Raw genomic sequence first — 23,725 nt, 5'->3', positions numbered from 1 at the left:
AAGGCTGTAGGGAAATGATATCCTCTGGAGAGAGTCAGGTTTGAGAAACAACGGGAAGAGCATTTAGAGAGGAGGCGGGGAAAGAGGGAATAATCTTGGAGGACGGACAGGTTTTCCCGAGTTGGGGAGAAATGAGATGAAAGATCGAAAAGGGCGATGATGTTCGGAATCTTATGGGGATTAAGGCATAAAGAAATGACACCTTGATCTTTCGGTGGTGACCGCAGGGAACGATAGAAGGGCCTGAGATTGGCCCCGTGAGGTTTGTGTGTGTGTGTGTTTTGTAGCTGAGCCATCCTTCCACCTGTTGGCAGCTCAGCGGCTGCTCAGCTCGGGCCGGACTCGAACTGCTGTTGCTCAGCGCTCAAACTCTTGAGCGAGCTCTTAACCAACTGAGCCACTCAGCCGGCCCTCCGTGAGCTTTTTTTCTGTTGCCTGACCTCGTCGTAGGCTTAACCTAGTGACTTAGAAGTTTGAGAAGCAGATTGAGGAGGGTTCCAAGGCTGGCGGTCTATCTTCTGGCGAACAACTAACTTGCCTTTTGTGAACACTATCAAAACGTGGTAGAAACTACAAACCGATCAAAACGTGGTAGAAACTACAAACCGAGGCCGCGGAAAGCTCTGTGGGGTGGAGTACAAAGCTGAAACACCGGGTGACTATTAACTGCCTTGCATCCCCTCCACACAAACAAGCAACGTTAAGCTAAAACAAGAAACCACCTGTCTCGAGAGTGGAGAAAGAGGCTCGCGAAGCACAGCTGGACGCAAAGTTACATTAAAACTAACCCGTGCGCACCTAGCACGAAGACGGCGAAAGAAGAAAGTTCAGACCTTCTGTTAAAACCTCAATTGTTTCCCCCAAGGGGGTGCACCGTTCCCGGAAGTACTGCAATACCGGGTCGATGCGCGGAGTGGACGGAGCAAGCTCCTATTCCATCTCCCAACTCCAAAAATCCATTTAATATATTGTCCTCGGATAGAGGACGTATCAGATATTAAACTGATAAGAACAGATACTACACTTGATCTTAGCCAAAAGGCCGAGAAGCGATACCTGCCACCCTGCCCTCGCCGTCACCCTCCTCCTGTCGCGCACTTTCAGCCTACGGTGAGCCAGATCACCGGCAGTCGAGGTCTCGTTTCCTTCGCTTCTTTGGAACTACTGTACTATGGGGGTCACTACGCACAGACGCCTGTGCCGATTTGTGTGTTTCTATTCTCTGCATGTTAAGAGAGAAATCGTATGTCTGTCGTCGCACCGTCGTTCTCGGGAGAAACGCCGTTTCTTGTTTGCATGCCCCGCCCTTCCCCGCCGAGGAGGCGTGGCTACGGCGGGCGGACTGCCCCCTCGGGACGGCCTCGGCGCGGCGACCGTGGAACCCTGTGGCCTGGGAGGTCGAGCTCCTCTTTCCTGCAAACGGAGAGGAAGGACAGAACCAAAGGGGAATGGGGCTCGGCGGCCAGAGCGGCCTGTAGGAAGGGGCTGTTGGCGGAGAGGTTTCCTGAAGAGAGACAGGGTCGCAAGACGCAGTCACTAGAAACGCTCAGAAAGACGAGCTTCTTATTTGTCGGATGAGGGGTTCATTCTGAGGCAGGCGAGAGCCACGTCTGGACCAGGGCTGATGGCAGCCAGTGGGGAGGCGGGAGGAGGCGTGTCAGATGGGGAAGCCCGGGCAGGGCAGCTGAAGGGGTTCTCTGAGACCCCAGCGCCCGCGTCTCTCGGCGCTTCTGTGAGTGAGCCAGATCCTGGGCTCCGCACATCAAGCTCCCTCCGCCTGCGACGCCGTTTCCCTTCCACCTCTCCCTCACCTATGTGTTTCATCCCATCCGTGATTCATTTCAAGTCCACCACTCACTACCCCTGTTGGGGCAATCCTTTATCTCCCCCACCCCACCCACCCCACTGAAATCAGAGATCATTGAGGGCGGTCGCCTCCTCAGTACATATCTCTGGATCCCCACAGGAGCCCAGTGTCCTGCATGTAGTAGGCGCTCAGTAAACGTTTGCGTGAAATGATGCCCAGGTCAGACTAATTCAGAGAAGCAGCAGATAGGAGGCTGCTGGCCGGAACACCATAGGTAGGGGAAGGGGCAAGATCTGGCCAGGGGCGGCAGGACACCAGACCGGGCAGCTTCTTATCGGACCCAAGTCCGACGCTTCGAAAGGCCAAAACTCAGAACCTCAGAGCCTGGAGTAAGGAACGGCTTGTTGATGGAGAAGGCGCCAGCTGAGAAGACGGGAGACCTAATGGTGCCTCAAATCCATCTTAAGCAGATATATAAAACTAAGTAATAATTACGCTGAGATACAATTTTTCCCATCCCTCGTCTCCCCACACACTCGTTGTTATCCTCACCGCCCGGCTGGTTGCAGAACTTTGGGGTGGGGGGTGGGGGATCACAACTCAGTCCAATGACACCCGCTGAACCAGAATCTGCGTTTTATGAGGTCCACAGGGGATTCGTGTGCACTTTTAAGACTGAGAAGCCATCTTTGGAAAAGAAATGGCAGTGGGTGGTCAGTGTGTACGTGTCACTTTGTATATTATCGGAGGAACATATTCCACATTAAACTGGCTTCCCGGGCCAATGTTTTTTGTTATGGGTTGAGATAAACTGATATCATCATCATAAAAGCTACCAGGCCTAGAGGACCTGTATGTGCCCAGCCCTTTGCTGAGTACTTCACTTGTTTTACCTTATTCAATCCTCACAGTAACCCTATTAGATGAGTATTATCATCCGATTTTACAGGTGAAGAGGTTGAGGCTAATTACTTGAGGAAAGATAAGTAATCTGCCCACGGGCTCACTGGGAAACGTTCCAGTCGGGATTGGAACTCATCTTCCCAGCCAGTGGTCCTCAGAGTGGAGTGCCCGGGCCAGCGGCATCAGTATCACCCGAGAACTTGTGAGAAATGCACGTTCTCCGCCGCCCGTGGCTGACTGAATGAGAAATCCTGGAAGTGGGGCCCAGCAATCGGTGTTTTATCAAGTCCTGCCGATGATTCGGACGTGCTCGCAAATTTGAGAACCACTATTTGAAGCTCTACGCCCTTCCAATCAATGTATGCGAGACAACATTGGTGACTTGGCAGGGAAACCTCCTCTCAAATAAAAAATGACCGAATCAAACAGGTAAGGGCACTGGGGACTGGCCCCGCTTGTGGAAGCCCATCAGCTTGGCTCACTGCCCAGTCAGCCTATGCGTTCCTTTCAGAGCGTGGGCCTGGCTCTCCCCCTGCCTCACCTCCCTGCCTCTCTCTAATTTGGTTGTTCCTCCCCCCTCGCCATTGCTCCCCAGACATCATCATATCACCATCTGGGGGCTCAATTTTTGTTTTTGAACTAAATGTTTGTTTTTTATTTTTGAGTTTTAGTGACTGGAAGGCTCCAAGAAATTGGGATGGGAGAAGAGCCCTGAATGGGATGACAAAAAGGCATAGGAGACACTAGGTTGACAAAGCTTATTAATGTTTCTTTTATTTTTTTTAAGAATTTATTAGGGAATTGGGGGAGGGGAACAGACAAGTTGCTGTCCTTTGGTTCTTCAGTCTAGTTGTGGAGGATGTCGCTCCACTGGCCCATGTTAGTATTATCATTGTGCTTTTCTTCCCGGGTGAGGCAGATCGGTCGCCGGTCTCTGGACAGCCGCTCACAGCGGCTCTTGGCAGCTCACACTGGCTGCCGGTCACATACGGTAGCTTATGGCAGCCCACTGCAGCCCTACTGCAGCCTATACCGTCCCCAGCGACTCACGGCAGCCCCGCTCCGGGTCGAGCTGTTGTTCACCATCTTAGCTGTAGAGGTCGCAGCGTCACTGGCCCTAATGTGGGATTCGAACCAGGGCCCTGCTGGTGTCCTAAGCCAATTCCTAACCAATGTGCCACTCGACCGGCCCCCTTTAATATTTCTTGAGATGTGAGCAAACAGTTGATTCTTTTTTAACTGAGGTTTGGGGCTGTTACACTGTATTTCTTTAACAGGCAGTGTAACTCCAGGCCTAAGTACCAGGATGTATGACTCCCCAAGAGTTACATATGATGAGGGCGCGCAGGGGTATGCTTGTGCCAGTGGAGTGCCTGCCCCACATTCTCCAGGATCCTAGGGCTAAAACATAAGAGTTTGTGTGCTGGAAAGCAAGTTTCAGGGACAGCTACACTGGATCCATAAAATTAGTTAGACTCAATCAAGAACTAGGCTTAAACACCTGCCATTATTGAGTGCCCACTGTATGCCAGCAAATCCCCACATTTTCTTTCAACAATCCCTAAAGCAAGTTGTTACTTACCCTATTTTACATCTGTAGAAACTGAGGCGGCTTAGGCCGGCTTCCCAAAGTCCTCAGCTTTCTTCCTCTTCTTCCTCCCACATTACTAAGGGGCCCCTTGATCTTGGCTGGAGGTTTCACATCTTTATTATGGGTGGATCCTTATTCTCATCCACTTCGTGAGGAAAGCAGGTCAGGGTTTAGGATTCCCATTCAACAGATGAGAAAACAGCTTCAGAAAGGAGATTCGAGCTAACTAAACCTTCTGGAGACAGACTCGCGTGTGTGGTGGGCTCATTCAAGAAGCTGGAATCCTGGCTGAGGGCCCAAGGTGGGGAGCCTGGCCCAGCATTTAAGATCCCAACGGTGTTGGGGGCCGCCCCACTCCTTTACCTGCACTTCATCACCCCTAGGGGCGCTGCGTCATCCTCTCAGCCAAGACCTGATTCCCTCTTTACAGAAGCAGGGCCAGCAGGGGACAGCAGGGAGCAGCAAAGGCAGCCACTGCCCCTCAGGGCCTCCCAGCAGACTGGAAGTCATCCATCCTGTGCTTAGCTGGCCGGCAAGGAAACCCAGGTCCAGATGGGAAGTTCAAGATCATCCACATGTCGGACAGACGGAGGCATAGAGCCCAGGCTTCCTGTTGAGAGCCATCAGGTGGTCACACTTTATGATGGTGCCTGATTTCATCCATTCCAAGACGCACATCTTTTTCATATGTTTACATTTCAGAAACCAGGATGCATCTTATATTTGATGCCAAGAGAAACGACTGCTGTTTATATGGCAATGCTGTTTATATGGAAATGGATTATTCCCTTTGATCATCATAACACCTCCAGGATGGAAATATTATTACCCTTACTTTGCAGGTGAGGAAACCAATCAGAGAGATAGTGGAACTAGACCACATTTGCACACCTAGTAATTAATGCAGCTGGTATTTCACAGGACTTACCTGGCCCATTGCTTCTAACTGTACTTTGTTCCTTCCACAACAAAAGATTCTGGGTCTTGCATAATAACACGCTTTCTTTAAAAATGCAAGTGGTTACAATCAGGTGACAGCAGGGGAAATTCCCTGAGGGCCAATATTGGTTAAAATCCAAATTGGAAGGGGTGGAGTGGGATGTGGAGTAGAATCCTGGACTTGGAGGAAGTCTGAGGTCAGAGGTGGGGTTGGGAGAGGCAGTATGCACAGGGAAGGCAGGAGAGGCTCAGAATGGGAGATGAGAAGGGCTGGGCAGATTCACCCTGAAAACCCCTCCTCTGTCATGAGGACTGACTCAGAGAATTAGGAACAATTCTCTAAATTCAGCCTACCTCTGCCACCCTGAGCATCTCCCCATTTGATCTCTGTTCTTTCTAGGGTAGGAGGAGAGTAAGAGAGAAAGCGAGAGAAGAAGAGTTGATTCAAGCAAGAATCCACTTCCTTCTTTTTTTTTTTTTAATTTTTTAAATTGGGGAATTGGGGGAAGGGGAACAGACAAGTTGCTGTCCTTTTGCTCTTCAGTCTAGTTGTGGAGGACGTTGTTTCACTGGCCCATGTTAGTATTATCATTGCGCTCTTCCCAGGTGAGGCAGATGGGTCGCTGGCCTCTGGATGGCTGCTCACAGTGGCTCTTGGCAGCTCACACTGGCTGCCAGCCGCTCACACTGGCTGCTGGCCACACACAGTAGCCCATGGCAACCCACTGCAGCAGGGGCTGCAGCCTACGCTGTCGCTGGAGACTCATGGCAACCCAGCTCCAGGTCGAGCTGTTGTTCAGCATCTTAGCTGTAGAGGGCAGTGTCACTGGCCCTCATGTGGGATCTGACCCGGGGCCCTGATGCTCAGAGCTGGCGTCCCAAGCCAGCTCTTTTAACCAACGCGCCACTCAGCTGGCCCCCCACTTCCTTCTTTGCACATTTAATTATCGGGAAGTCTAGTGCCTTTCTCTTCCTCTTATTATCGTTTTCCACCTAAATATTTTTAGAATTAGTTTACATGAAGATAAATATCCAGTGACAAGACCTAGTTTCATCTTTTGCATCTGGAAACTCTTGTCATCTATTGTTGCAGATGACATCCCTGGGTGCTAGGAGGAGGAGAAGGAACTAGCAAAGGAGGAAAGAGATCCAGCAAGGCTCAGTTCCCCACTGGTCACTCAGCAGAGCATCCCTACCTGCTGACCATAGCCAGGTGCCCACTGTGAGGGAAGGTACATTCCACGCATTCTACTGGGCCTTCCAAAACCTTCACAGGAAAGGCTCAGAGACACTGAGCGACCTGCCAAAGTTGCCTCAACCAGGATTGAACCTGAATCTGAGTCTTTCACTTTAAAGCCCAAGCTGACCCACTACACTGACAAGCTCTCTAGGCACCTGTTCTCTGGTCCAAGGGCTGCACCCTGCCTCCACCACCACAATGTTTGAGGTTGTGGCTGGGTATGGAGCCCCTTTTTCTTTCTTTCTTTCTTTTTTTTTTTTAAGATTTTATTGGGGGAATTGGGGGGAAGGGAACAGCACTGGGGAATTGGGGAAGGGGAACAGACAAGTTGTCCTTTTGTTTTTCAGTCTAGTTGTGGAGGACGTCGCTTCACTGGCCCATGTTGGTATTATCATTGCGCTCTTCCCGGGTGAGGCACATTGGTCGCCAGCCACTGGATGGCTGCTCACGGTGGCTCTTGGCAGCTCACCCCGGCTGCCGGCCGTGGAGCCCCTTTATCACTTGTAGCCTTCTCCTGGCTTCAGCCCTGAAGCTGGACTCAGGCTCTGATGCTTCCAGAGAGATTTATATCTGTGGGTAAAGGAGTGTACATGTAGGAGGTATGTCAATAGCCTACCCAGACTACGTCCCCAGAAGCTTCCTGGGCAGCAGGAAATGATCCCCTCCCCTGGCCACTCTACCTACTGGGGATGCAAGTTAGGTAGGACAGTAAATAATATCAACCTGTAGCTCTATAACTTTATAACTTCATCAAGTACATTTCTCATCCATTAATCTATTTGGTCCTGATATCAGAAGGCAACAAGTAATATCCTTCTGGTTCTACAGGCAAAGAAAGTGAAGCCCAGAGAGGTTAGGTAGGGTCTGCAGGGTCAGAGGAAGAGATAGACACTAGGCTTGTGCCCTACATCATAAATCCCAGGACTAGTACTTCCCAATCAGCCACCTTGTCTTCACGGGGCTCAGGCCTGGGAGAGTTACCTGGATTTTGTATTTTCTTTCCTCCTGACTCAGCACAGGGGGGAGGAGATGGAGGACTGAGGGAAAGGTAACTCCAGAGACCTTTGGCGGGGGAGGGGAATCAGCAGAGGACCAGAAGAGGATGCTGAAATCCTGGAAAGGATGGAGGGAAAAAAAAAAAAAAAACAGAGAGAAAAGTTAGTTGACTTCAGAATTGTCCCTGGAGGCCACTGAGACTCAGAGCTAGGGTGGGAAGGTGTCTTCTACCTGCTCAGGACCTTGGAGAGAAAGGTACATTACAGATATTCCCTAGGAGGCTTGGGAAGACCACCACCCTCCTCCCCAAGGCAGGGGGTTCTGCCCAGTTGCCTTGGTAGTGGCCACATTGTGAGGCAGTTCTGGTGACAGGCAGTGGAGTTGGGCTGAGAGGAGACAGACGTGGTGGGGGGGGTGGTAGCAGCGTTCTGGGCTCTGCTGGCCCCAGCCTCTGCCTGGGACCTTCTACCACCCCCACCATCATGGGCAGTGCTTACCACTGGGAGGCCCGCCGCCGGCAGATGGCTTTGGATCGGAGGAGGTGGCTGATGGCCCAGCAAGAGCAGCAGCAACAGCAACAGCAACAGCAGGTGCATGAGAGGGGCCAGGTTCATCAGTGTCCTTCCAGGGACAGGAAGGGAATGGGGGAGGAAGACAGATCCCTAGGAAGCTGTCTATTATCTGGTGAATGTTGTTCTGCTGGGGGTAGGTGGAAGGCAAGGTCCTTTGATGTTCTCTTGGATGGACTCTGTATATGTGGGTTTGTGGTGGGGTGACTCAGCTTTGCTGTTGTACTAGGCTGAGGCCTAGTGGGGAATTGAGGGGGCTCAGGCCTGGGAAGTTTTAAAGCTGTGCTGTCCAATAGGGTGGCCACCAGCCTGTGTGTTAATGAGCCCTTGAAATTTGGCCAGTGAGACTGAAGAACTGAATTTAAAATTTTATATACACTTAATTCATTTAAATATCAATTTTAAAACAAATACTCAATGTACCTGTTGGAAAACTTTGTTTGGAACTGAGATATATGAATCCACTTTTTCAACTGCAAATTTTATGAAGCCTAAATCTAAATTAATTATTTTTGCTGAAAATAGTGTCCAAAATAAGATGTGCTGTTAAGTGTGAAATGCATGCTGGGTTTTGAGGACTTAGGACAAATACAAAGAATATAAAATATGTATTGTTTTCATATTGATTACATGTTTTGGATGTATTGGGTTAAATAAAATATATTATTAAAATTAGTTTCACCTGGTTCTTCTCACTCTTTTTATGTGGCTACTAGAGAATTTAAAATTACACGTGGCACGCATTATATTTCTATTGGACAGTGCTGTTTCAAAGCACTTGCAAAACTATTCTTTATCCTCAGTACTGCAAACTGTTTTCAGTGCACAGCTCCCAAGCTAGGAGGTAGGTGCTCAGAGACTGCTATTTCCCGGGCAGGATCTGTGCCAGGGGACACTGTCACCAGAGAAACAGTTCTCAGGTGTTGTGGTGGGTGAAGGGAGGTAGCCCACCCTCTAGCCTCAGGCTCCGACTCCAGGAAACAGAGACCCTCTGGCCACCTCTGCCTCTGGATTCCCTTGGAATGCTCCTCGCAGTGTGTGGCAGATGGGTGACTGGGTGGGAGGCAAGAGGATGTCACTTGCCTGGGCTTCTTGCCAGGAACTGAAGAAATTCCAAGAGAAGGAATGCCAATCAGAGAAAAAACCCCAGCCATCTCAGGAGTCCGGGCAGCTGCCACGGCCATCATTGGTGCAATCACAGCCCCAGCCCGCACAACCACAGTCACCCCAGGGGAAGAAGCTGCCCTCAGAGCAGCCGCCGGCGCAGGTGCAGCCACAGCCGCCTCACCCGCCACAGCCACCACCTCAGCCAAGACAACAAAATGCCCAGGATCCTCTTACTCAGTACACCACCAAGTGCCATCTCCAGGATTCCCAAAAACCTGGTCTCCAGCTTGGCTCAGTGGAGACCCATCAAGCTGGAGGGCAATCCAACTACTTTAACAACAAATTCCAAAAAGGGCCGAAAATCCCTCAAGACCCTAGTAAGTGGGGGGCCTGAAAAGGGGAGGTGCTGGGGAAAGAAGCCCCTTGCTCCCATCCCAGCCCATAGTCCAGAGTCCACATCAGTCAGCCCACCCTCTCTGACTCTCCCCAGCACCCTTGGCCTTTACTTGGGGACCACTCCCTCTGAGCATGTTTGCAACAACCTAGGGCTGCAAAGAAGGCTGCCAGCTTCTACAGAGGGTGGCTGAGAAGTTGTCAGCTCTTCCTCCAGGGCAAGGGTGACAGAGGCGGGGAGGGTGATCGGGGGTGGGATATGAGTTGTAGGCTTAGTAACAGATATACCAAGCCCTGGGAGGCCTGGAACAGGGAGTCACAGCACGACTTCCTAGTTGAGAACTTTCATGGTGGGCTCAGTCTGTGCCTTGCCCCAGGTAGGGGCCGCCACCTGCCCCCCACCGCCACTCTCTCCAGTCACTTAGCAGAGTCCAGCTCTGCCATGTTCGAGTCTCAGAAATGGCCAGATGAGTAACATGTGCTTTGTTTCATCATCAGGTTTCAGGAAATCAGACCAGTGTAGCCCAGATAAATACACCAAGTACCCACGATTCACGGTGAGACAGTGTGAAAGGCAGGTAGTCTCTGGCTGCCTGCCTGAGGGTGTGCTTGTGTGTGAGCGCGCGTGGAGTCTAGAGAGGCGTCCTTGGCAGGAGTGGGGGGAAGGGGCTGCAATTGTTTCAAGGTCATTTCTGGATGGCCCAGTCCTCTGTTCCTTATCACCTAAAAATGTCTAAGTAAGGCCTGTTGTTCATCCGCACTAAGCATGAGTGGAGGGGTTGACAATGGAAAGATACTTGAAAAATAAAGGGGCTGTTTTTAGGAGCTGACTGAGGTAGAGGCAGCTGGAGCAGGAGGAAGGCGAAGACCTGAAGTCAAAGGTTGTTGGTCTCAGTCAGGATCACCACTCCCTGGTAGTGTGATTTAATCTGAGCCTCAGCTGCTCCATCCATAAAATAAGAATAATACCACATCCTTAATAGAGGTATCATGAGGACAGTTTGTGGCAATTACAAGAGAAGCCATCGAAAGCACTTAGCTTAGAGCCTGGCTCATTCCTAGCCCTTTCAGGGTAAGGACTGGGCTGTTAACATTTCACTTCGAGTCCTCTGGCCTCAAAAGGCTTAATACAATGTTCTGAAACCAGCAAGCCCAGAAACTGCTAACTAACTTGTTTTGCCTCCTGTCTTTCCCTCTTCTTAGTCGATGAATTACATACAGCAGTGGTGATCCAGATAAGACCCCAAGACCCCACTGGCCATCAGTAAAAAACAGATGAGCAGCCCCACCTTCTCACCACCCAGCAACATCTCCATCTAAAAGCCACTCCCTCCTGTTCCATTCTAAGAGGCTAGCCGGGAATAAAATGTGATTCCTTCGTGGAAAGAATTGAAACTGGTCAGCTCTGTGAGACTGAGATGAGAAAGGGGCAGGAAGGCCCAGGAAGGGGATGGAGAGGGTGGGAGAAGAAAGTGGGAGGCAATTCCATGCTTCTCTAGGCAAAGCCAATGGAAGGACTTGGCCTTGGACCCCCAAGTCTACAGCTCCACTACTGGCCCTTTTTTAGCAATGATAATTCTGTTGGGGGTTCAGGTTTATGACTCTCAGGAGCCATCACACCTTCCTTCTAGCTGATGCTTACTGCGGTATAGCCGGGGAAGGAGGGGCTGCCTCCCACCAGAGCAGGCCTGGGCAGCAGTAGGAAGAGGTGGCAGGCAGGGACCCCCAAGTTCAGTGTAATGCCTGGCCTACAGTAGACACTCAGCTATTGAGTGGATGATGGGAGGCAGGAATGGAGAGAAAGAGCTTAAAGTTAAGGGGATATATAGCTTCAGGCACAGGACACCGGACCCTGGGAAGGGAACGGGGACTGGCCAACAAAAATCCACAGGCTTCTTCCTTCCTGGGTCTTAGTCTTTCCATGGAGCAGACAGCCAAGAGGCTCCAAAGGCCCAAGCATCCCCCTCACCACTTCCTGAAGCTGACGCCAGGGTCCCCCAGCCCAGCTCCCTCTTTCAGCTGGGACTGGGTCACACAGGATCATCGCCTTTGGGTCAGACTGAAGGAGCCCCTCAGTGCAGTGTTTCCTGAGGGGAGCATCTGGGGGAGATATAAGGAGGAGGGGCACAGAACAGGAATATTGAAATTGGAAGGGACCTTAGAGATATGCAATGAGAGAGAGAGAGAGAGAACAAGCTTTTTAGTAGCCATCCCTCAGAAGCCGGAAAGGCAGGACATATTATCAAGGAGCTCAAGGCCTGGGGAAAAGAGAACATGTCCACCAGCTCCCTTCCCAGTCACAGGAGACCTTTTTTTTTTTTTTAAACATTGTTAAGTAGAGTTTATTGAATACAATATAAATTCTTTCCATTTGGTGACCTACGCACAGCAGAAGCTCTACCCTGGCCTTCCTGGACTTCTGTGCTCTTGCGGGCACCACTTTGACCCCAGTTACCCAGACATGAAAGCGTGGAGACAGCACAAGATCTTTCCCCTCGTTCCCCCAGCCAGCTAGTCACCAAGGTCTGTCACCACTTCTCCCTCTCCATCCATCCTACTTCAAGTTCAGCTTTGTTCACCTCCTAAGCTCATCTCTCTCCGCCTGCCTGAGTGATAAAAATCTTAGCCATCTGTAGTGAGCAAATACCATTCCTGCTCGGCTAAAGACAGAAACCGCCCCCACCTGGAGCCCAGTGGGACCTGGAGTACTTGGGCCTTAGCTTCCTCTGAGTGACAACAAAGAGGAGAGGGTCGAGACCAATCCCTACTGATGTGCTACTCCATACTGTCAATGCCTGAAGGAAAGCAGAGGCCTCTGGGAGCAAAGGGTGGGCCCTGGTGCAGCAGAGCCCAGCAGCTTGGCTGGATACTGACAGCTTCGCCTCTGCGGGATTTCAGGGGAGAGCAGGTAGGCCCTCTGTTGGACCTGCCTGGGTCCACAGGCATGGGCAAGGGTGTGGGCTCACCACCAGCCGGAAGCTCTCCTTCAATAAATACCCTTCAAAATGACTCTGGCTTTGTCTCTGTTTTTCCTGCATAGGCCCAAGGGGTCCCAGATGCCTCCCTCCTCATTCCTACTACTTTGGCTTCTGCTGTGAAGAGAATAAAAAAACTGTTTTATGGAGAGAGGCTTGAGCTGGGGAATAGCTCTGTCTTCCTAGGAACCAGGAGAGTCTTTATAACAGGAAGGATGGAGAGCCAAAGGGCCTCAGCCAATCCTGTTGTCAGATGGGCAGGGGCCAAGTTACCAGGAGGGTAGCAGACTATCACCATCACTTTGTCACAGGACCAAAGCAGGGAAGCACAGGAGAGCATCTATGTACCCTGAAAGGCCCTGGCGATAACACTGGATGTCCCCCACTTTGCTTTCCCATCACTGGGTGGGGAACTTGAAAAGGATTCATGCTTTTAAAGCCTGATAATTAAAGGTTTTCTCCCAGAAGGACAGCTCTGAGGAGTTGGGCAACCAAGGTGCTCAGAACAGAAAAGGCAGGGGCCACTCCAGGAACTCGCAGGTAGCTCTGAGAAAGTGTCAGGTGAGACTTTCCTCAAGATAGACCAAGGGGAAAACCTGGTTCTGGCCGTTAGAAGAACCAGGCTTCTGTTCCTATGGAAATCAGAGAGAGAGAGTGCGTGTGTGTGTGTGTGTGTGTGTGTGTGTGAAATTAACTTCCACAGAAAGCTTCCCGTGTTGAGGGTGTAGGGATGGATGGGAGAGTATGATAAAGCAGTGCTTTTCCTTTGGCAAAGACACCATCGTCCTTCCTTGGGCAATGTGGAGTTGTGAGAGATACAGACCAGGCTGGCAGGTGGTCTAGAGTTTGGGGACAGCAGGCAAGTCACGGCGGGTGAGGGACCAGCAAGTGGGGCACCGACATGTTTCCCCGGCAGTCCACATAGTCATCGCTCTGAAAAACCAGCTGCTGTGAACGGCTCAGGCAGGTATAGGTCAGGGTGCCCCTGGAAAGGAATCAGGCTTTGTTGCTATGTCTGGGAGGAAGGGGAAAGCTCTGGCCCCTCTCTGCTGTCTGGGGAGGGTTGGCTTCCTGAGATCCGCCCCCCTTCCTGGTGTTCCCTACTCTGCTAAGGCACCTGGGACTGCTGCCCCACCTGTGTTCCAGACAGTTCTGTGGCTGTCACACTAATAGTTTATAAGCAAGGTGGGACCTAGAGAAGGGGCTGGACCTGCTATTCCCAAGAACAGATTCAGGGGTCAGCTTGGAGGAGTCTCCTGTTCCCACAAGGGGGAGCGGAGGAGAGACTGGAGTCAGAAGTGGGAGGGGATACCAGGGCTCCAGGTCATACTTACTGAATGTGCAAAAGCACATGGTGGACTTTGATTTCCAGCCGGGTGCAGATTTTGCTGAGAGACAGAGAGAAAGAGAGAGGGAGGGAGGGTGAAAGTGAATCCAGGAACACAGTTCACACAGAGCAGCCTGTCAGAAGGCTGAAGAGGCCTGCAGGTCCCAGCCTCATCCCCTGGGCCCCTTTCCATCAGGGGCCCCACTCCCACCCCTTCCCTGTCTCTCCCTCTGCCTAAGGAGAGTATGTCACCCTTGCTGCAATATCACTCTTCCAATCCCCAACAGCTTTGCCCAGGTACATGTCAACCCCTCCCTCGGCACAAAACAAGACACTTATCTTTCTCAGCAATTCAGGCTGCAGAGCCCAAGGTCACATGTTCTAAGGATTAACTAAACTCTAGCCTGCTTTTCATTTCAATCTAGGTCCAAGCGGGCAGAGGCTGGGGAACCTGAACCCTTGCACACCGCGGTCTCGGCCATAAGCACAGGCCAATGCTGGCTGCAGAGTTTGCTCAACAATCAGAAAATCTGTGGAGATTAAAACTGGGTTTCTAGCCAGGATAGAGGCTGAGAGGGAAGGGATCAAGGGATACTCACTATGTGTTTTCATCCTGGATCCTGTTGGCTACTGCATAAAACATCTGTCAACCAAATGGGCAGAGGGTTAGCTCCAACTCCAGCTGTCCCCTTCCCACCACCACACACATTCACACACCCGCGGGCAGGAGTGGCCAGGGAGAGGGAGTCACCTGTTTACTGGCCAAAGGGCCGACGTGTAGGAGGAGGCTGTTGGAGACCTGCCCCACCACGAGGGACACGTGCAGAACCTCGATGGTCAGCTGGGTCACAGTGATGGGATAGTAGTTACTATTCGAGATGTTCAAGATATACTGGAGATGAAAACAAGGAAAGGGAGGGGTGAGGGTGGCCATCCTTGGAAAGCAGAAGTCAGTTTCAAAAAATCCCTGGCCTGACTGAGCCCCACCCCCAATACGGGCCTCAGCTGCTGAGGACCAGTGCCAGGAGCCCCGCGTAAGGGCTCTTAATGGTGAGGGGTCGCGTTTAACTAAGACATTATGCTGGCTCAGGACCCAGTCTCACCCTGCCCACCCAGGGAGTCTCAGGCATGCCACCCCCGTTACACCTTGTGATTTATTCCTTGGGCTATGATTCCAACTCTTCACTGTGGAGGGTCCCCATTCTACACAATCTGTTATGGGGCTCGTGGCCACCCCTGCTTCTCCCGAGGTTTCTGGGTGCCATAAGATCCCTGGCTACCCATGCCCAGAGTCACAACACTGGACAAGGGCTACAGAGGAGTACTGCTGGGAAGGTGGGGTCAGAGCCAGGGGGGCACCAGCACCCACACACCGTTAAGTTGAGATGAATATCAGCCTTGTCAAAGGCCACGTTGGAGGAGTTGAGGCCTGCGGGCCGTGCTGAGGGGGTTCGAGGAAACAGGAAAAAGATGATAACGGAGGAAGTCACCAGGCAGATGAGCACTGCCAGGAACACGAAGAGCTTCCTGTGGAAAAGCAAGACCCGGGTGGAGTGGAGAAGTCTGAACACCAAGGAAATCAGGCAGGGGGCATTCAGACACTCCTCTCCATATACAATGCTCTCTCCTGCCCTGACACCCTAACTGTACATTTAGCCCCCTGGATGTGGAGGACCAACTTACACTCAGATGTGGCGCAGAGCAGGTGGGAGCACAGGACTGGGTGGCAGGTAGCCTGGCTTCCATTCCCAGCTCTCTGTGTCCACTGGCCCAGAAACTCTGAGCAAGCCTAAGCCTCCCTTTTCTTGTCCGTAAAATGGAGATAATTATATCTACTTCACAGAATTCGTCATGGGCTAATGCATGAAAAGTGCTAATCCCAGGTCCTGGCACACAACTAAAGCTCAGCAAATGCTAGCTGTTACCACGGGAAAAAGTGAGCCCACGTGAATTTTGAGAGTTCTGAATTTTAATATTTAGAACATAACATCATCTGTCCATCTAATTGAAAAACTGAGATGGACATTAAGAGATCGTAAGTATTTCATGAAGGGCCCTGCTGGATTTGGATTCTGGTGTAGTGGTGGGGAAGGCTGGGGGGTGACTCCCAGACTGAAGCTGAGGATCTTGGGAGGAAGTTAGAGGGACGCATGGCAAATGGACCCAGAAGACAAACAGGGTCACAGGCCTCCCCCCGTGAAAGTCAGGGCTGCCTTTGAGGTTCTGAAGTGTCTCAGAACAGAGGCAACAGCTGGTTTTCCATCTCTACTGGGAAGAGAACAAGCCACAGCAAGAGACGCTCTTAGGAAAAATAACTGCCCCAAAACAATTGCAGCCGGGGCCTCTCCCTCCCTCCTGGAAGGCCTTGTGGAGTCCAGAGGCTCTCTCTGTCTCTGAAAGAGAGCCATGCTTTTTGGGAGCAGTGATGCTCAAGAGAAGGACACCAAGTGGCCTCAGGTAGCCATGTCCCCGATGTCTTAAACTAGGAAAATCCTTGGAAACAGGGCTAGTATGTCTGAGCCCAGTGAGGCTCAGGCTTTCTGAGGGAGAACCAATGGAGAAAACTTGGGGTGGGGGGAATAATGGGGAGACAAAGAAGAGCAGCCTCCAGGGGTGACAGCCTATGGAGTTGGGTAATAAGAGGGGCTTACGTGCGCCTGGGCTTCAGCCTCTGGTCCCCATAGGGGATGAGGGCCACCAGCTGCTTCTCTAGGTCTGTAGAGAGAAAGAAGTGAGAGAGGGCCAAGTGTCCACGACAAATGTCTCCTGTGCCAGCCTGCCAGAAGTACCCCTCCGCCCCACAGAGCTTTGTCGGAAGCATGCTGCCTCTGCCCCAGAGCAGGATTGGGAGCACTGACTGGGCTGTGCTGAAGCTGGCGGCTCAGCTTTGCCACCCCTAGAGTGAAAGTGAGATCTTCATTAACAGATGTGAAGGCTCTCTCTGCAAGTCACCAGCAAATCACAGCCTGGCTCCTTGGGAGAAGTCATTTGTAACTTCCTGAATCCTGAGGCACACTGTTGCTAAGGGAGCAGAGGCTGGAAATCCCCTGGGCTGGGGAGTACAGCCAGGCCAGGAGGGGTTAGCGTCTGCCTGATGAGCTGAACTGGGAACCAAGGGCTAGGAGACCCAACCCCATTCAAGGAGACTCAGAGGAGACTGGCCCTGGGCCAGCTGACTGCTAAGAGCTGGCACTGGATTCAGGCTATTTCCAGACCCTTGGGCCACTCACCTTGAGGGATCTCCCCACTTCCCTGGCAGGTGGGACAAGTCACAAAGCTGGTACCAGCAGCCCTTTGACAAGGCACACAGGAAGAAAAAGACTTGCTTCTACTATTGCTGGCATAGACGATAGCGTTGCTGTCACTGGCTGGGTCGTGGGGCAGGATCGACTTGTTTTCATCCTCCCGCGAGCCCAGCTGGGAGAATGTCTCACACATCTTTCAGAGGGCTTTTTCACTAGTATTAGAGAAAAGAATAAAGTTCAATGCTAAGCTTGTTAGCACGAGTGTTCCTGTGGTTTTAGGTTCTCAAGATTGGCAAGGAGTCCCACCACAATTTCAGCAAGTTCAAGCCTAAGGAAGCTAGGGCATGGAAAATTGAGCAGTTACACAGGACTTTCAGGTCAGGAATCTCAATGTATTTCAACTGTTTTCCTCTCAATCTGCCTACCAGAAAGAAGAGAAAAGCAGAAGTTATTTCACTTTGAGTTCTATAAGTAAATGGCAGAGCAGTTATTTTTTTCTGGGAAAGCAGTTGATCATTCACTTTAACGGAAAGGAAGTTGGATAGGGCAGGGGACAGCAGTTAGTAGAGTCCCTTCTTTCTCTGCAACAAGATGACTCTGAAGAAGTCTCTAGAAATGCCTGAGGTCTCCCAGTCCCGGTGTGGAAGGCTTCCATTCCTGAGCCTGGGCAGGTGCAGGCTTTAATAGGAAGGCAGGGATTCTTTGAAACAAGCAAGAGAAAGGAGGCTAGACTGGTCACAGGTGAGGCTAAGAGCCCTCAAATCCTGGAAGGGAGCATAAACCTCTTCCTCACTGCTTTCTCAGGTGAGGTAGGCAAGAATGCCTGGGGAGGGGCTTAGCAATGCCAGGGTCTGTCCATCACTAGGAAAGGCCAAGGCTGAATCCGGGTTCTTCCCGAAAAACTCGAGTGGTGGCAGAATGAGTGGGCAGGCTGAGATGCATGCACTCAGACCTTCCTGGGCTAAAATAAAAGGGAGCCTCACCTGGTTCAGGTCTGGGATCCCGGGCTCCTCCCAGCTGCCAGAACAGAGATTTGGGAGGGCGTCTTCGGGGAGGAAGGTCTGTAAGGGGAGGTGAGCCAAGAGCCACGGGCTGGGGCCGGCCAGGGCTACCCGACCCCTTCAGCAGAGTCCTGGGGGAGCCAATGCGCAGCGTTGGAGGGAGTGGGTAGCAGCGACCCTAGCCTTCCCGGAGAGCCAAGCTACTTCCCGTCCTACTTCAGGTCTCAGCCACCAACCTGAGTGGCGGTGGAGGGTGAGAGATGACGAAGCTGGAACTTCATTCAGGGGGATTTCACGTCCCACTATACACCCCAAGAGGCCGGTTTGTCGAGCTTGGTAGCCGCGTGTCCTTATGTTTGGGATAGGAGGAGGCACAGATGGTGCCTTGGTCCTCGCCTCCCAAACGGAAAGAAGGGTGCCGGGAGCGCTACCCCCGGGCGACCACAGCGACAGAAACAGCTACAAGCGGAACCGAGAGTCTGGGAGTCAGGGCATGGCCCAAGCTTTGACTACGTGCCTTGGGTAACTCCGCCCCCGCCCCGCCCCAGCAAGGGCCGTCCCTCTAGATGCAGCCCCGGAGACAGTCTAGCTCTTTAAACGTCACCCAGGCCCTGGACGGTGCTTCCGCAAGGACCAGCCAATCCACGTAGACGTTTCAAAGAACCTTTATTTCACCATTCTTGCAGCGGTTATGTACAAGTACAACGAAACGGATGACCGGACCCCAGGGCCCTCCTGGACCCCTACAATATGACTCAGATGGTCAAGATAGGTCCCGCCTCACATCAACCCAATTAATTACACACATCCTGCCGCTCAGCCTCTACCCAGAAGCCCAGATAAAAACGTTTTAAATAATGAACAGCCTGGTTGGCTTGCAGTCTTAATCCTGGCTTATTTAATAGCATTCTAGAGTTATACTGTAAATAAACATTATGGCTAATGATTAATTAAATTCAGTCATTATAAATACCAACCAGGTTAAATAATACTATTTTACTATCCTTCCCCCTTCTGGCTGGGGGGTCAGGATCTTCTTTTTCTGGAAGTCATTTTCATGAACATACCTTCTAGTGTTTTTTGTAACCTCTTCCTTCACCAACTGTACCCAAGACTCCCTTCTGTAAACAGAGTGAGGACCTGCACCCCTGGAAGCAAGCTTTTCCCCACTCATCCTGGGGTTAAACCAAAACTTTTCAGTGTTTGCCCTCATTTAAGTTTTGCAAAATTCCAGCTTCTTTCTGTTCTAGACTCCAGGGCTAGATAGCCTTGAACAGATTTCAGACATTCAGGAAGTCGTCAGGATTTCTTATGCCTCATGCACACTCATTTGCCCACCCCTGAGCTTTCCTGACATTAACACAGGAGCCTGCCTTTCACTTTTCACATGTTTCTATTTCCCCCCACTCTACTGTAAATAAGATCTGCCCTGATGTAAGAAAAAAAGTAACTGTTAAATTTGCTTTTCCCTTTAATAGTTTGTCTTTCTCTATAAGATTAGCAAAATATCTCACACTACCTAAATTTTTTCCCTTAAAGAAAAATGTATGCAAAATTACTACAAGACACTGCTCAATACCACTATCATTGGTGGTTTAATTAGCACACTCCCCCCTACTTTCACTGAAGTGCAGAGACCCAGAAGGGAGATATTCTTAAATGCATCAATGGACTCTTTAGAAAACAACAGTGCCAATTACTAAGTCTTGCAGGGAAATGACCTTCTCCTTGAGAAAGAAGAGTAACAACATTCCTATTACCCTCTGGGTGTCATTTCAATCATTTCAATACACTAGCTATGAGGCTTGGGGTAGGGTAGAGAAATCATGAGTTAATTTTTCAAAACAACTGTCAGGGTTAATTTCTTTTAAAAAACCGACAACACATAACCCCATAAAAACATCCACATTAACCAAGAAAAACACTCAACTTCAATACAAGCAGAAAGAAAAATGGGTCTATAGGAAGTTCAAGTTATACTCTAATGCACTAAAATGGAAAAGGAGTTTTATCCAAATCAATTGAAAAGCTGTCTTCCTATTATTCATCCAATGTCTAAAGTGAAAACTTATGTTCTGGTCTTTGATCTGCTCCAAAAAAATACTGTAATACAGGTATCTTCTTGACAATTCAATGATGGGCTCTATACAGCTTCATCAGATTAAAAAATAAACAAGGGCTTCTACCCTGCACCCCAATGACAGAATAAAGATCATCTCCGAGCAGCAGGCAAAGTTATTTTAATACATGGTCACTCCTCAATAGCGTTGGCTGTACCAGTCGTTGTTGTTGACCTGAAGGAGTTCGGTGACAACTTGCAGGATGTTGTAATTGTGTTTCTTCAGCAGCCTCAGGTTCAGCTGCCTGTCACAGAATCCCATTTCAAAGAGATGAGCCATCAGGGCTGCTGTCTGATCTTCAGAAACTATTGGCTGTGTAGTCAAGAAAAGCAGAGTAACGTTTTCTGTACAATTTACATGTTTATCTTGTAAGTTATACTAATCTTTCCAGATTTATTCAAAATATTAGGTAGTTATATGCAAGGGTATGGCACTCCTGTCCACCTGATAGTAATGGCTCATCTGAGGGGAAGAAGGACGGGGAAGGCCGTTTTGAATTAAGTATGGTTTGTACCCGAAACCCAGCAACTAGTGAACTGTCCTTAGAATTAGGAGATACTTCAGAGGGGACTTTCAGAAGTATTCTATGGCCAGATAAAAGATGCAAACAAGCTCTGGAAACTCATGAAGGTAAAGGTAATAGTGATGATGGGGCAAGTATAAGCAAGAGAAGAGACTGGAAGTTACTACTGGAAATTGAGACAGATATGCAAAAGAGCTGGACAAAAAAACTGCTTGGAAAATTACATTCTGGGTGGCCTTCTTGGCTCTTATTTTTATTTTTTTAAGAATAGAAGCAGGGCTGGACCGAGTGGCACATTGGTTAAGAGTTGGCTTGGGACGCCAGCTCTGAGCAGCTGGACCCAGTTCGGATCCCACATGAGGGCCAGTGATGCTGTGCCCTCTACAGCTAAGATGGTGAACAGCAGCTCAACCTGAAGCTGGGCTGCTAAGTCGCTGGCGACAGCATAGGCTAGAGCCCCTGCTGCAGTCCAATGGCCAGCGAGCGACTGCCTCATTCGGGAAGAGCGCAATGATAATACCATCATGGGCCAGTGAAGCAAGGTCCTCCACAACTAGACTGAAGAACAAAAGGACAGCAATTTGTCTGTTCCCCTCCCCCAATTCCCCAATAAAATCTTAAAAAAAAAAAAAGAATAGAAGCAATCCAAGTAAGAGGGAGCTGACAGTCATTTACCTCTTTGGGCCAACCCCTGTGGTGGACATCTAATCTTCCTAAATCCTCGTAAGGCTTGCAATACCCTAATTCTTACCATTTACTTACTGTGTTATCAATTCCCTTATTTATGAAAATGGAGACACAGAATACCTATTTTGCAGGGGTGATGAGAGGATTAAGATGAGAAAGTATGTAAATATGTTGAGCACAATCTCTGGCATTCCCTTCTATACCTAATTCCACTGTTCCCTTCTTACCTCTTATTTCAGAATAAATTGTCCATCCTTCTTTCCAGATTAATCCCTTCCACACATACTTTGCTTTATATCTCATTATCTCTCACCACCTCAGAAATCTTTTTCTATTAATTGTCCTTTCATCTTGATTGTTAATCTTTGCTACTGGCTTGCCCATCTTTAAAAATGTCTCCCTCTGTCTACGAGGTGTGATCACAAAATACGGTGAAATGTTTAAATAAAAAAATGTATTACAGTGGAAGACACGTTGCTATTAATCCTCCTCAAAATATTCCCCCTCACTTCGAACTTCCTGCCACTTTCTGAAGCAGTTGTGGAAGTCCTCTTTTGTGAGTGTCTTTATAGTTGCACTGTCGTGGCTGCCTCGATGTCCTCAGTCAATTCAAAATGCTTACCTTTCATGGTCATTTTGACTTTGGGGAAGAGCAAGAAGTCGCACGGTGCCAGATCCAGTGAATAAGGTGGATGAGGACACACTGTGATGTTTTTATCTGACAGACATTGCCAGACCATAAGCGATGTGTGACACAGAGCCTTTCTGTTGTAATCACATTAATACAGTGAATACTGCTGCCAAGTGCCATCCAACGGAAAGGCAGTGATCTTCAATATGTGAAGCGGTGTGTCGAACCTTAGTAACAGTGTGAGACAAGTTTCTACTTGTTCGGTGCAGTCAGTCAGGTGTGAACTATGGTTGAGAGAGGCTGTGCTTTAAAGTGTGCTAGAAATCATCCTCCGTCATGACAATGCTCCGTGTCACACTGCTTCTGGTATATGTCAAATAAAAACATTAGTGTGTCCTCATTTACCTTATTCACCGGATCTGACTCCATGTAGACTTCTGGCTCTTCCCCAAAGTCAAAATGATTCAGGACATCAAGGCAGCTATGACAGCACAACTAAAGACACTCATGAAAGAGGACTTCCAGAACTGCTTCAGAAAGTGGCAAGAACGATGGGATAAAGGTGTTCAAAGTGAGGGGGAGTGTTTTGAGGGGGATTAATGGCAATGTGTCTTTTACTATGACACATTTAAAAAAATTTAAACATTCACCATATTGTTCGATCACACCTCGTATGTAGCGTAGCTTTCATTCTTTTTCCCTTTGTAACCCAGCTATTTTGAAAGTGAGGCATACTTGCACTCTCGAAGTCCTCTCCACCCATTCACATTTCTCTGCAGCATCTGACGCTATTGCCATGTCCTCCTCATTGAAACTCCCTTCCCTAAGCTCCAGCAAGAACTCTACTCATGTGCCTCCAAGTTCTCAATCTTCTTTGCAGGGCCTTCCTTTCCATAATCCTTAAAGGCTGCTTCTTGCTTTACCCATTCTTCCTGGAAAATCTCATCCAATCACACAGCTCCTGCTATAACCTGTACACAAGTGAGTTTATCTCCAGGCCAAATCTCTCCCATGACCCAGATGTACTACATATCCAACACTATGCAAAACTGACTTAGTTTTCTTCTCCTCTTGCCCAAATATATCCTTCTTCTTGCATGTTTTTTTAATAAATGTACTGTTGATTGTCTAAGTCAGAAACGGGATTTATCCTTGACTTCTTTGTAGCCATTTAATCATGGTCTCCAAGTTCTGCCATTTCCCTCACTTTACTTCTACCCTTCTTTTCCACCTACACATGGATTCTCAAATGGGTTTATCAGCTCCCCCAGCCTCAACACTAGTGATCTTACTAGGAACAAATCTGATCATGTTAACTACTTCCCTAGAACCTTTCAAAGGCTCCTCCCACTAGCCTTAAAATACAATAAAATCCAACCCACCAACACAGCATCCTGCTTACATAGTTAAGGTTTTTTCTCTTCTTACTTCTCTCAGGCCAAATTCACCTTCCAGACTCACATTTCCAACTCTTTTTACTGGCTACTCTGTCTACAATGTCCTTTTTAGCCCTCTTTCCTGGCAAAGTTCATTTGTCCTTTTCTTTCCTTTCTTTCTTTTTCCTTTCCTTCCTTCCTTCTTTCCTTCCTTCCCTCCCTCCTTTCTTTCTTTCTTTCTTTCAAAAGATTATTGGAGAATTGGGGGATGGGAACAGCGCTGGGGAATTGGGGG

The 23,725-nt window shown here is 49.6% G+C and overlaps 2 protein-coding genes across 9 annotated transcripts in view; both read right to left on the bottom strand.

The window, feature by feature from the left end:
- Positions 1 to 6,886: 6,886 nt before the first annotated feature.
- Positions 6,887 to 18,585, bottom strand: TMEM106A (transmembrane protein 106A). 2 transcript variants are annotated; one of them, XM_019666976.1, is made up of 11 exons: positions 18,330 to 18,585; positions 18,076 to 18,224; positions 17,078 to 17,304; positions 16,499 to 16,562; positions 15,221 to 15,374; positions 14,599 to 14,739; positions 14,447 to 14,490; positions 13,855 to 13,908; positions 7,974 to 13,505; positions 7,462 to 7,593; positions 6,887 to 7,050 (listed from the first exon to the last, which is right to left on the bottom strand). In XM_019666976.1, the coding sequence occupies exons 3-9, from the start codon at positions 17,283 to 17,285 to the stop codon at positions 13,385 to 13,387; spliced, it is 786 nt and encodes a 261-aa protein (XP_019522521.1). In that variant the 5' UTR covers positions 17,286 to 17,304; positions 18,076 to 18,224; positions 18,330 to 18,585; the 3' UTR covers positions 6,887 to 7,050; positions 7,462 to 7,593; positions 7,974 to 13,384. The 2 variants fall into 2 exon arrangements, with proteins under 2 accessions (XP_019522521.1, XP_019522522.1); XM_019666977.1 differs by having other exon boundaries at positions 18,076 to 18,153.
- A 157-nt stretch (positions 18,586 to 18,742) lies between these two features.
- NBR1 (NBR1 autophagy cargo receptor) overlaps positions 18,743 to 23,725 on the bottom strand; it is a 27,346-nt gene continuing 22,363 nt past the window's right edge. For all 7 annotated transcript variants that reach the window (XM_019667027.1, XM_019667029.1, XM_019667025.1 and 4 more), the window contains one exon: positions 18,743 to 20,525. In XM_019667027.1, the coding sequence (XP_019522572.1) occupies positions 20,352 to 20,525 (174 nt within the window). In that variant the 3' untranslated portion in view covers positions 18,743 to 20,351. The remainder of the gene's footprint in view (positions 20,526 to 23,725) is intronic.

Source organism: Hipposideros armiger, unplaced genomic scaffold, assembly GCF_001890085.2.
Source record: "Hipposideros armiger isolate ML-2016 unplaced genomic scaffold, ASM189008v1 scaffold_482, whole genome shotgun sequence".
Lineage (NCBI taxonomy): Eukaryota > Metazoa > Chordata > Mammalia > Chiroptera > Hipposideridae > Hipposideros > Hipposideros armiger.
Note: the sequence above shows the minus strand (reverse complement) of the source record. Positions and strands in the feature narration are given on the sequence as shown.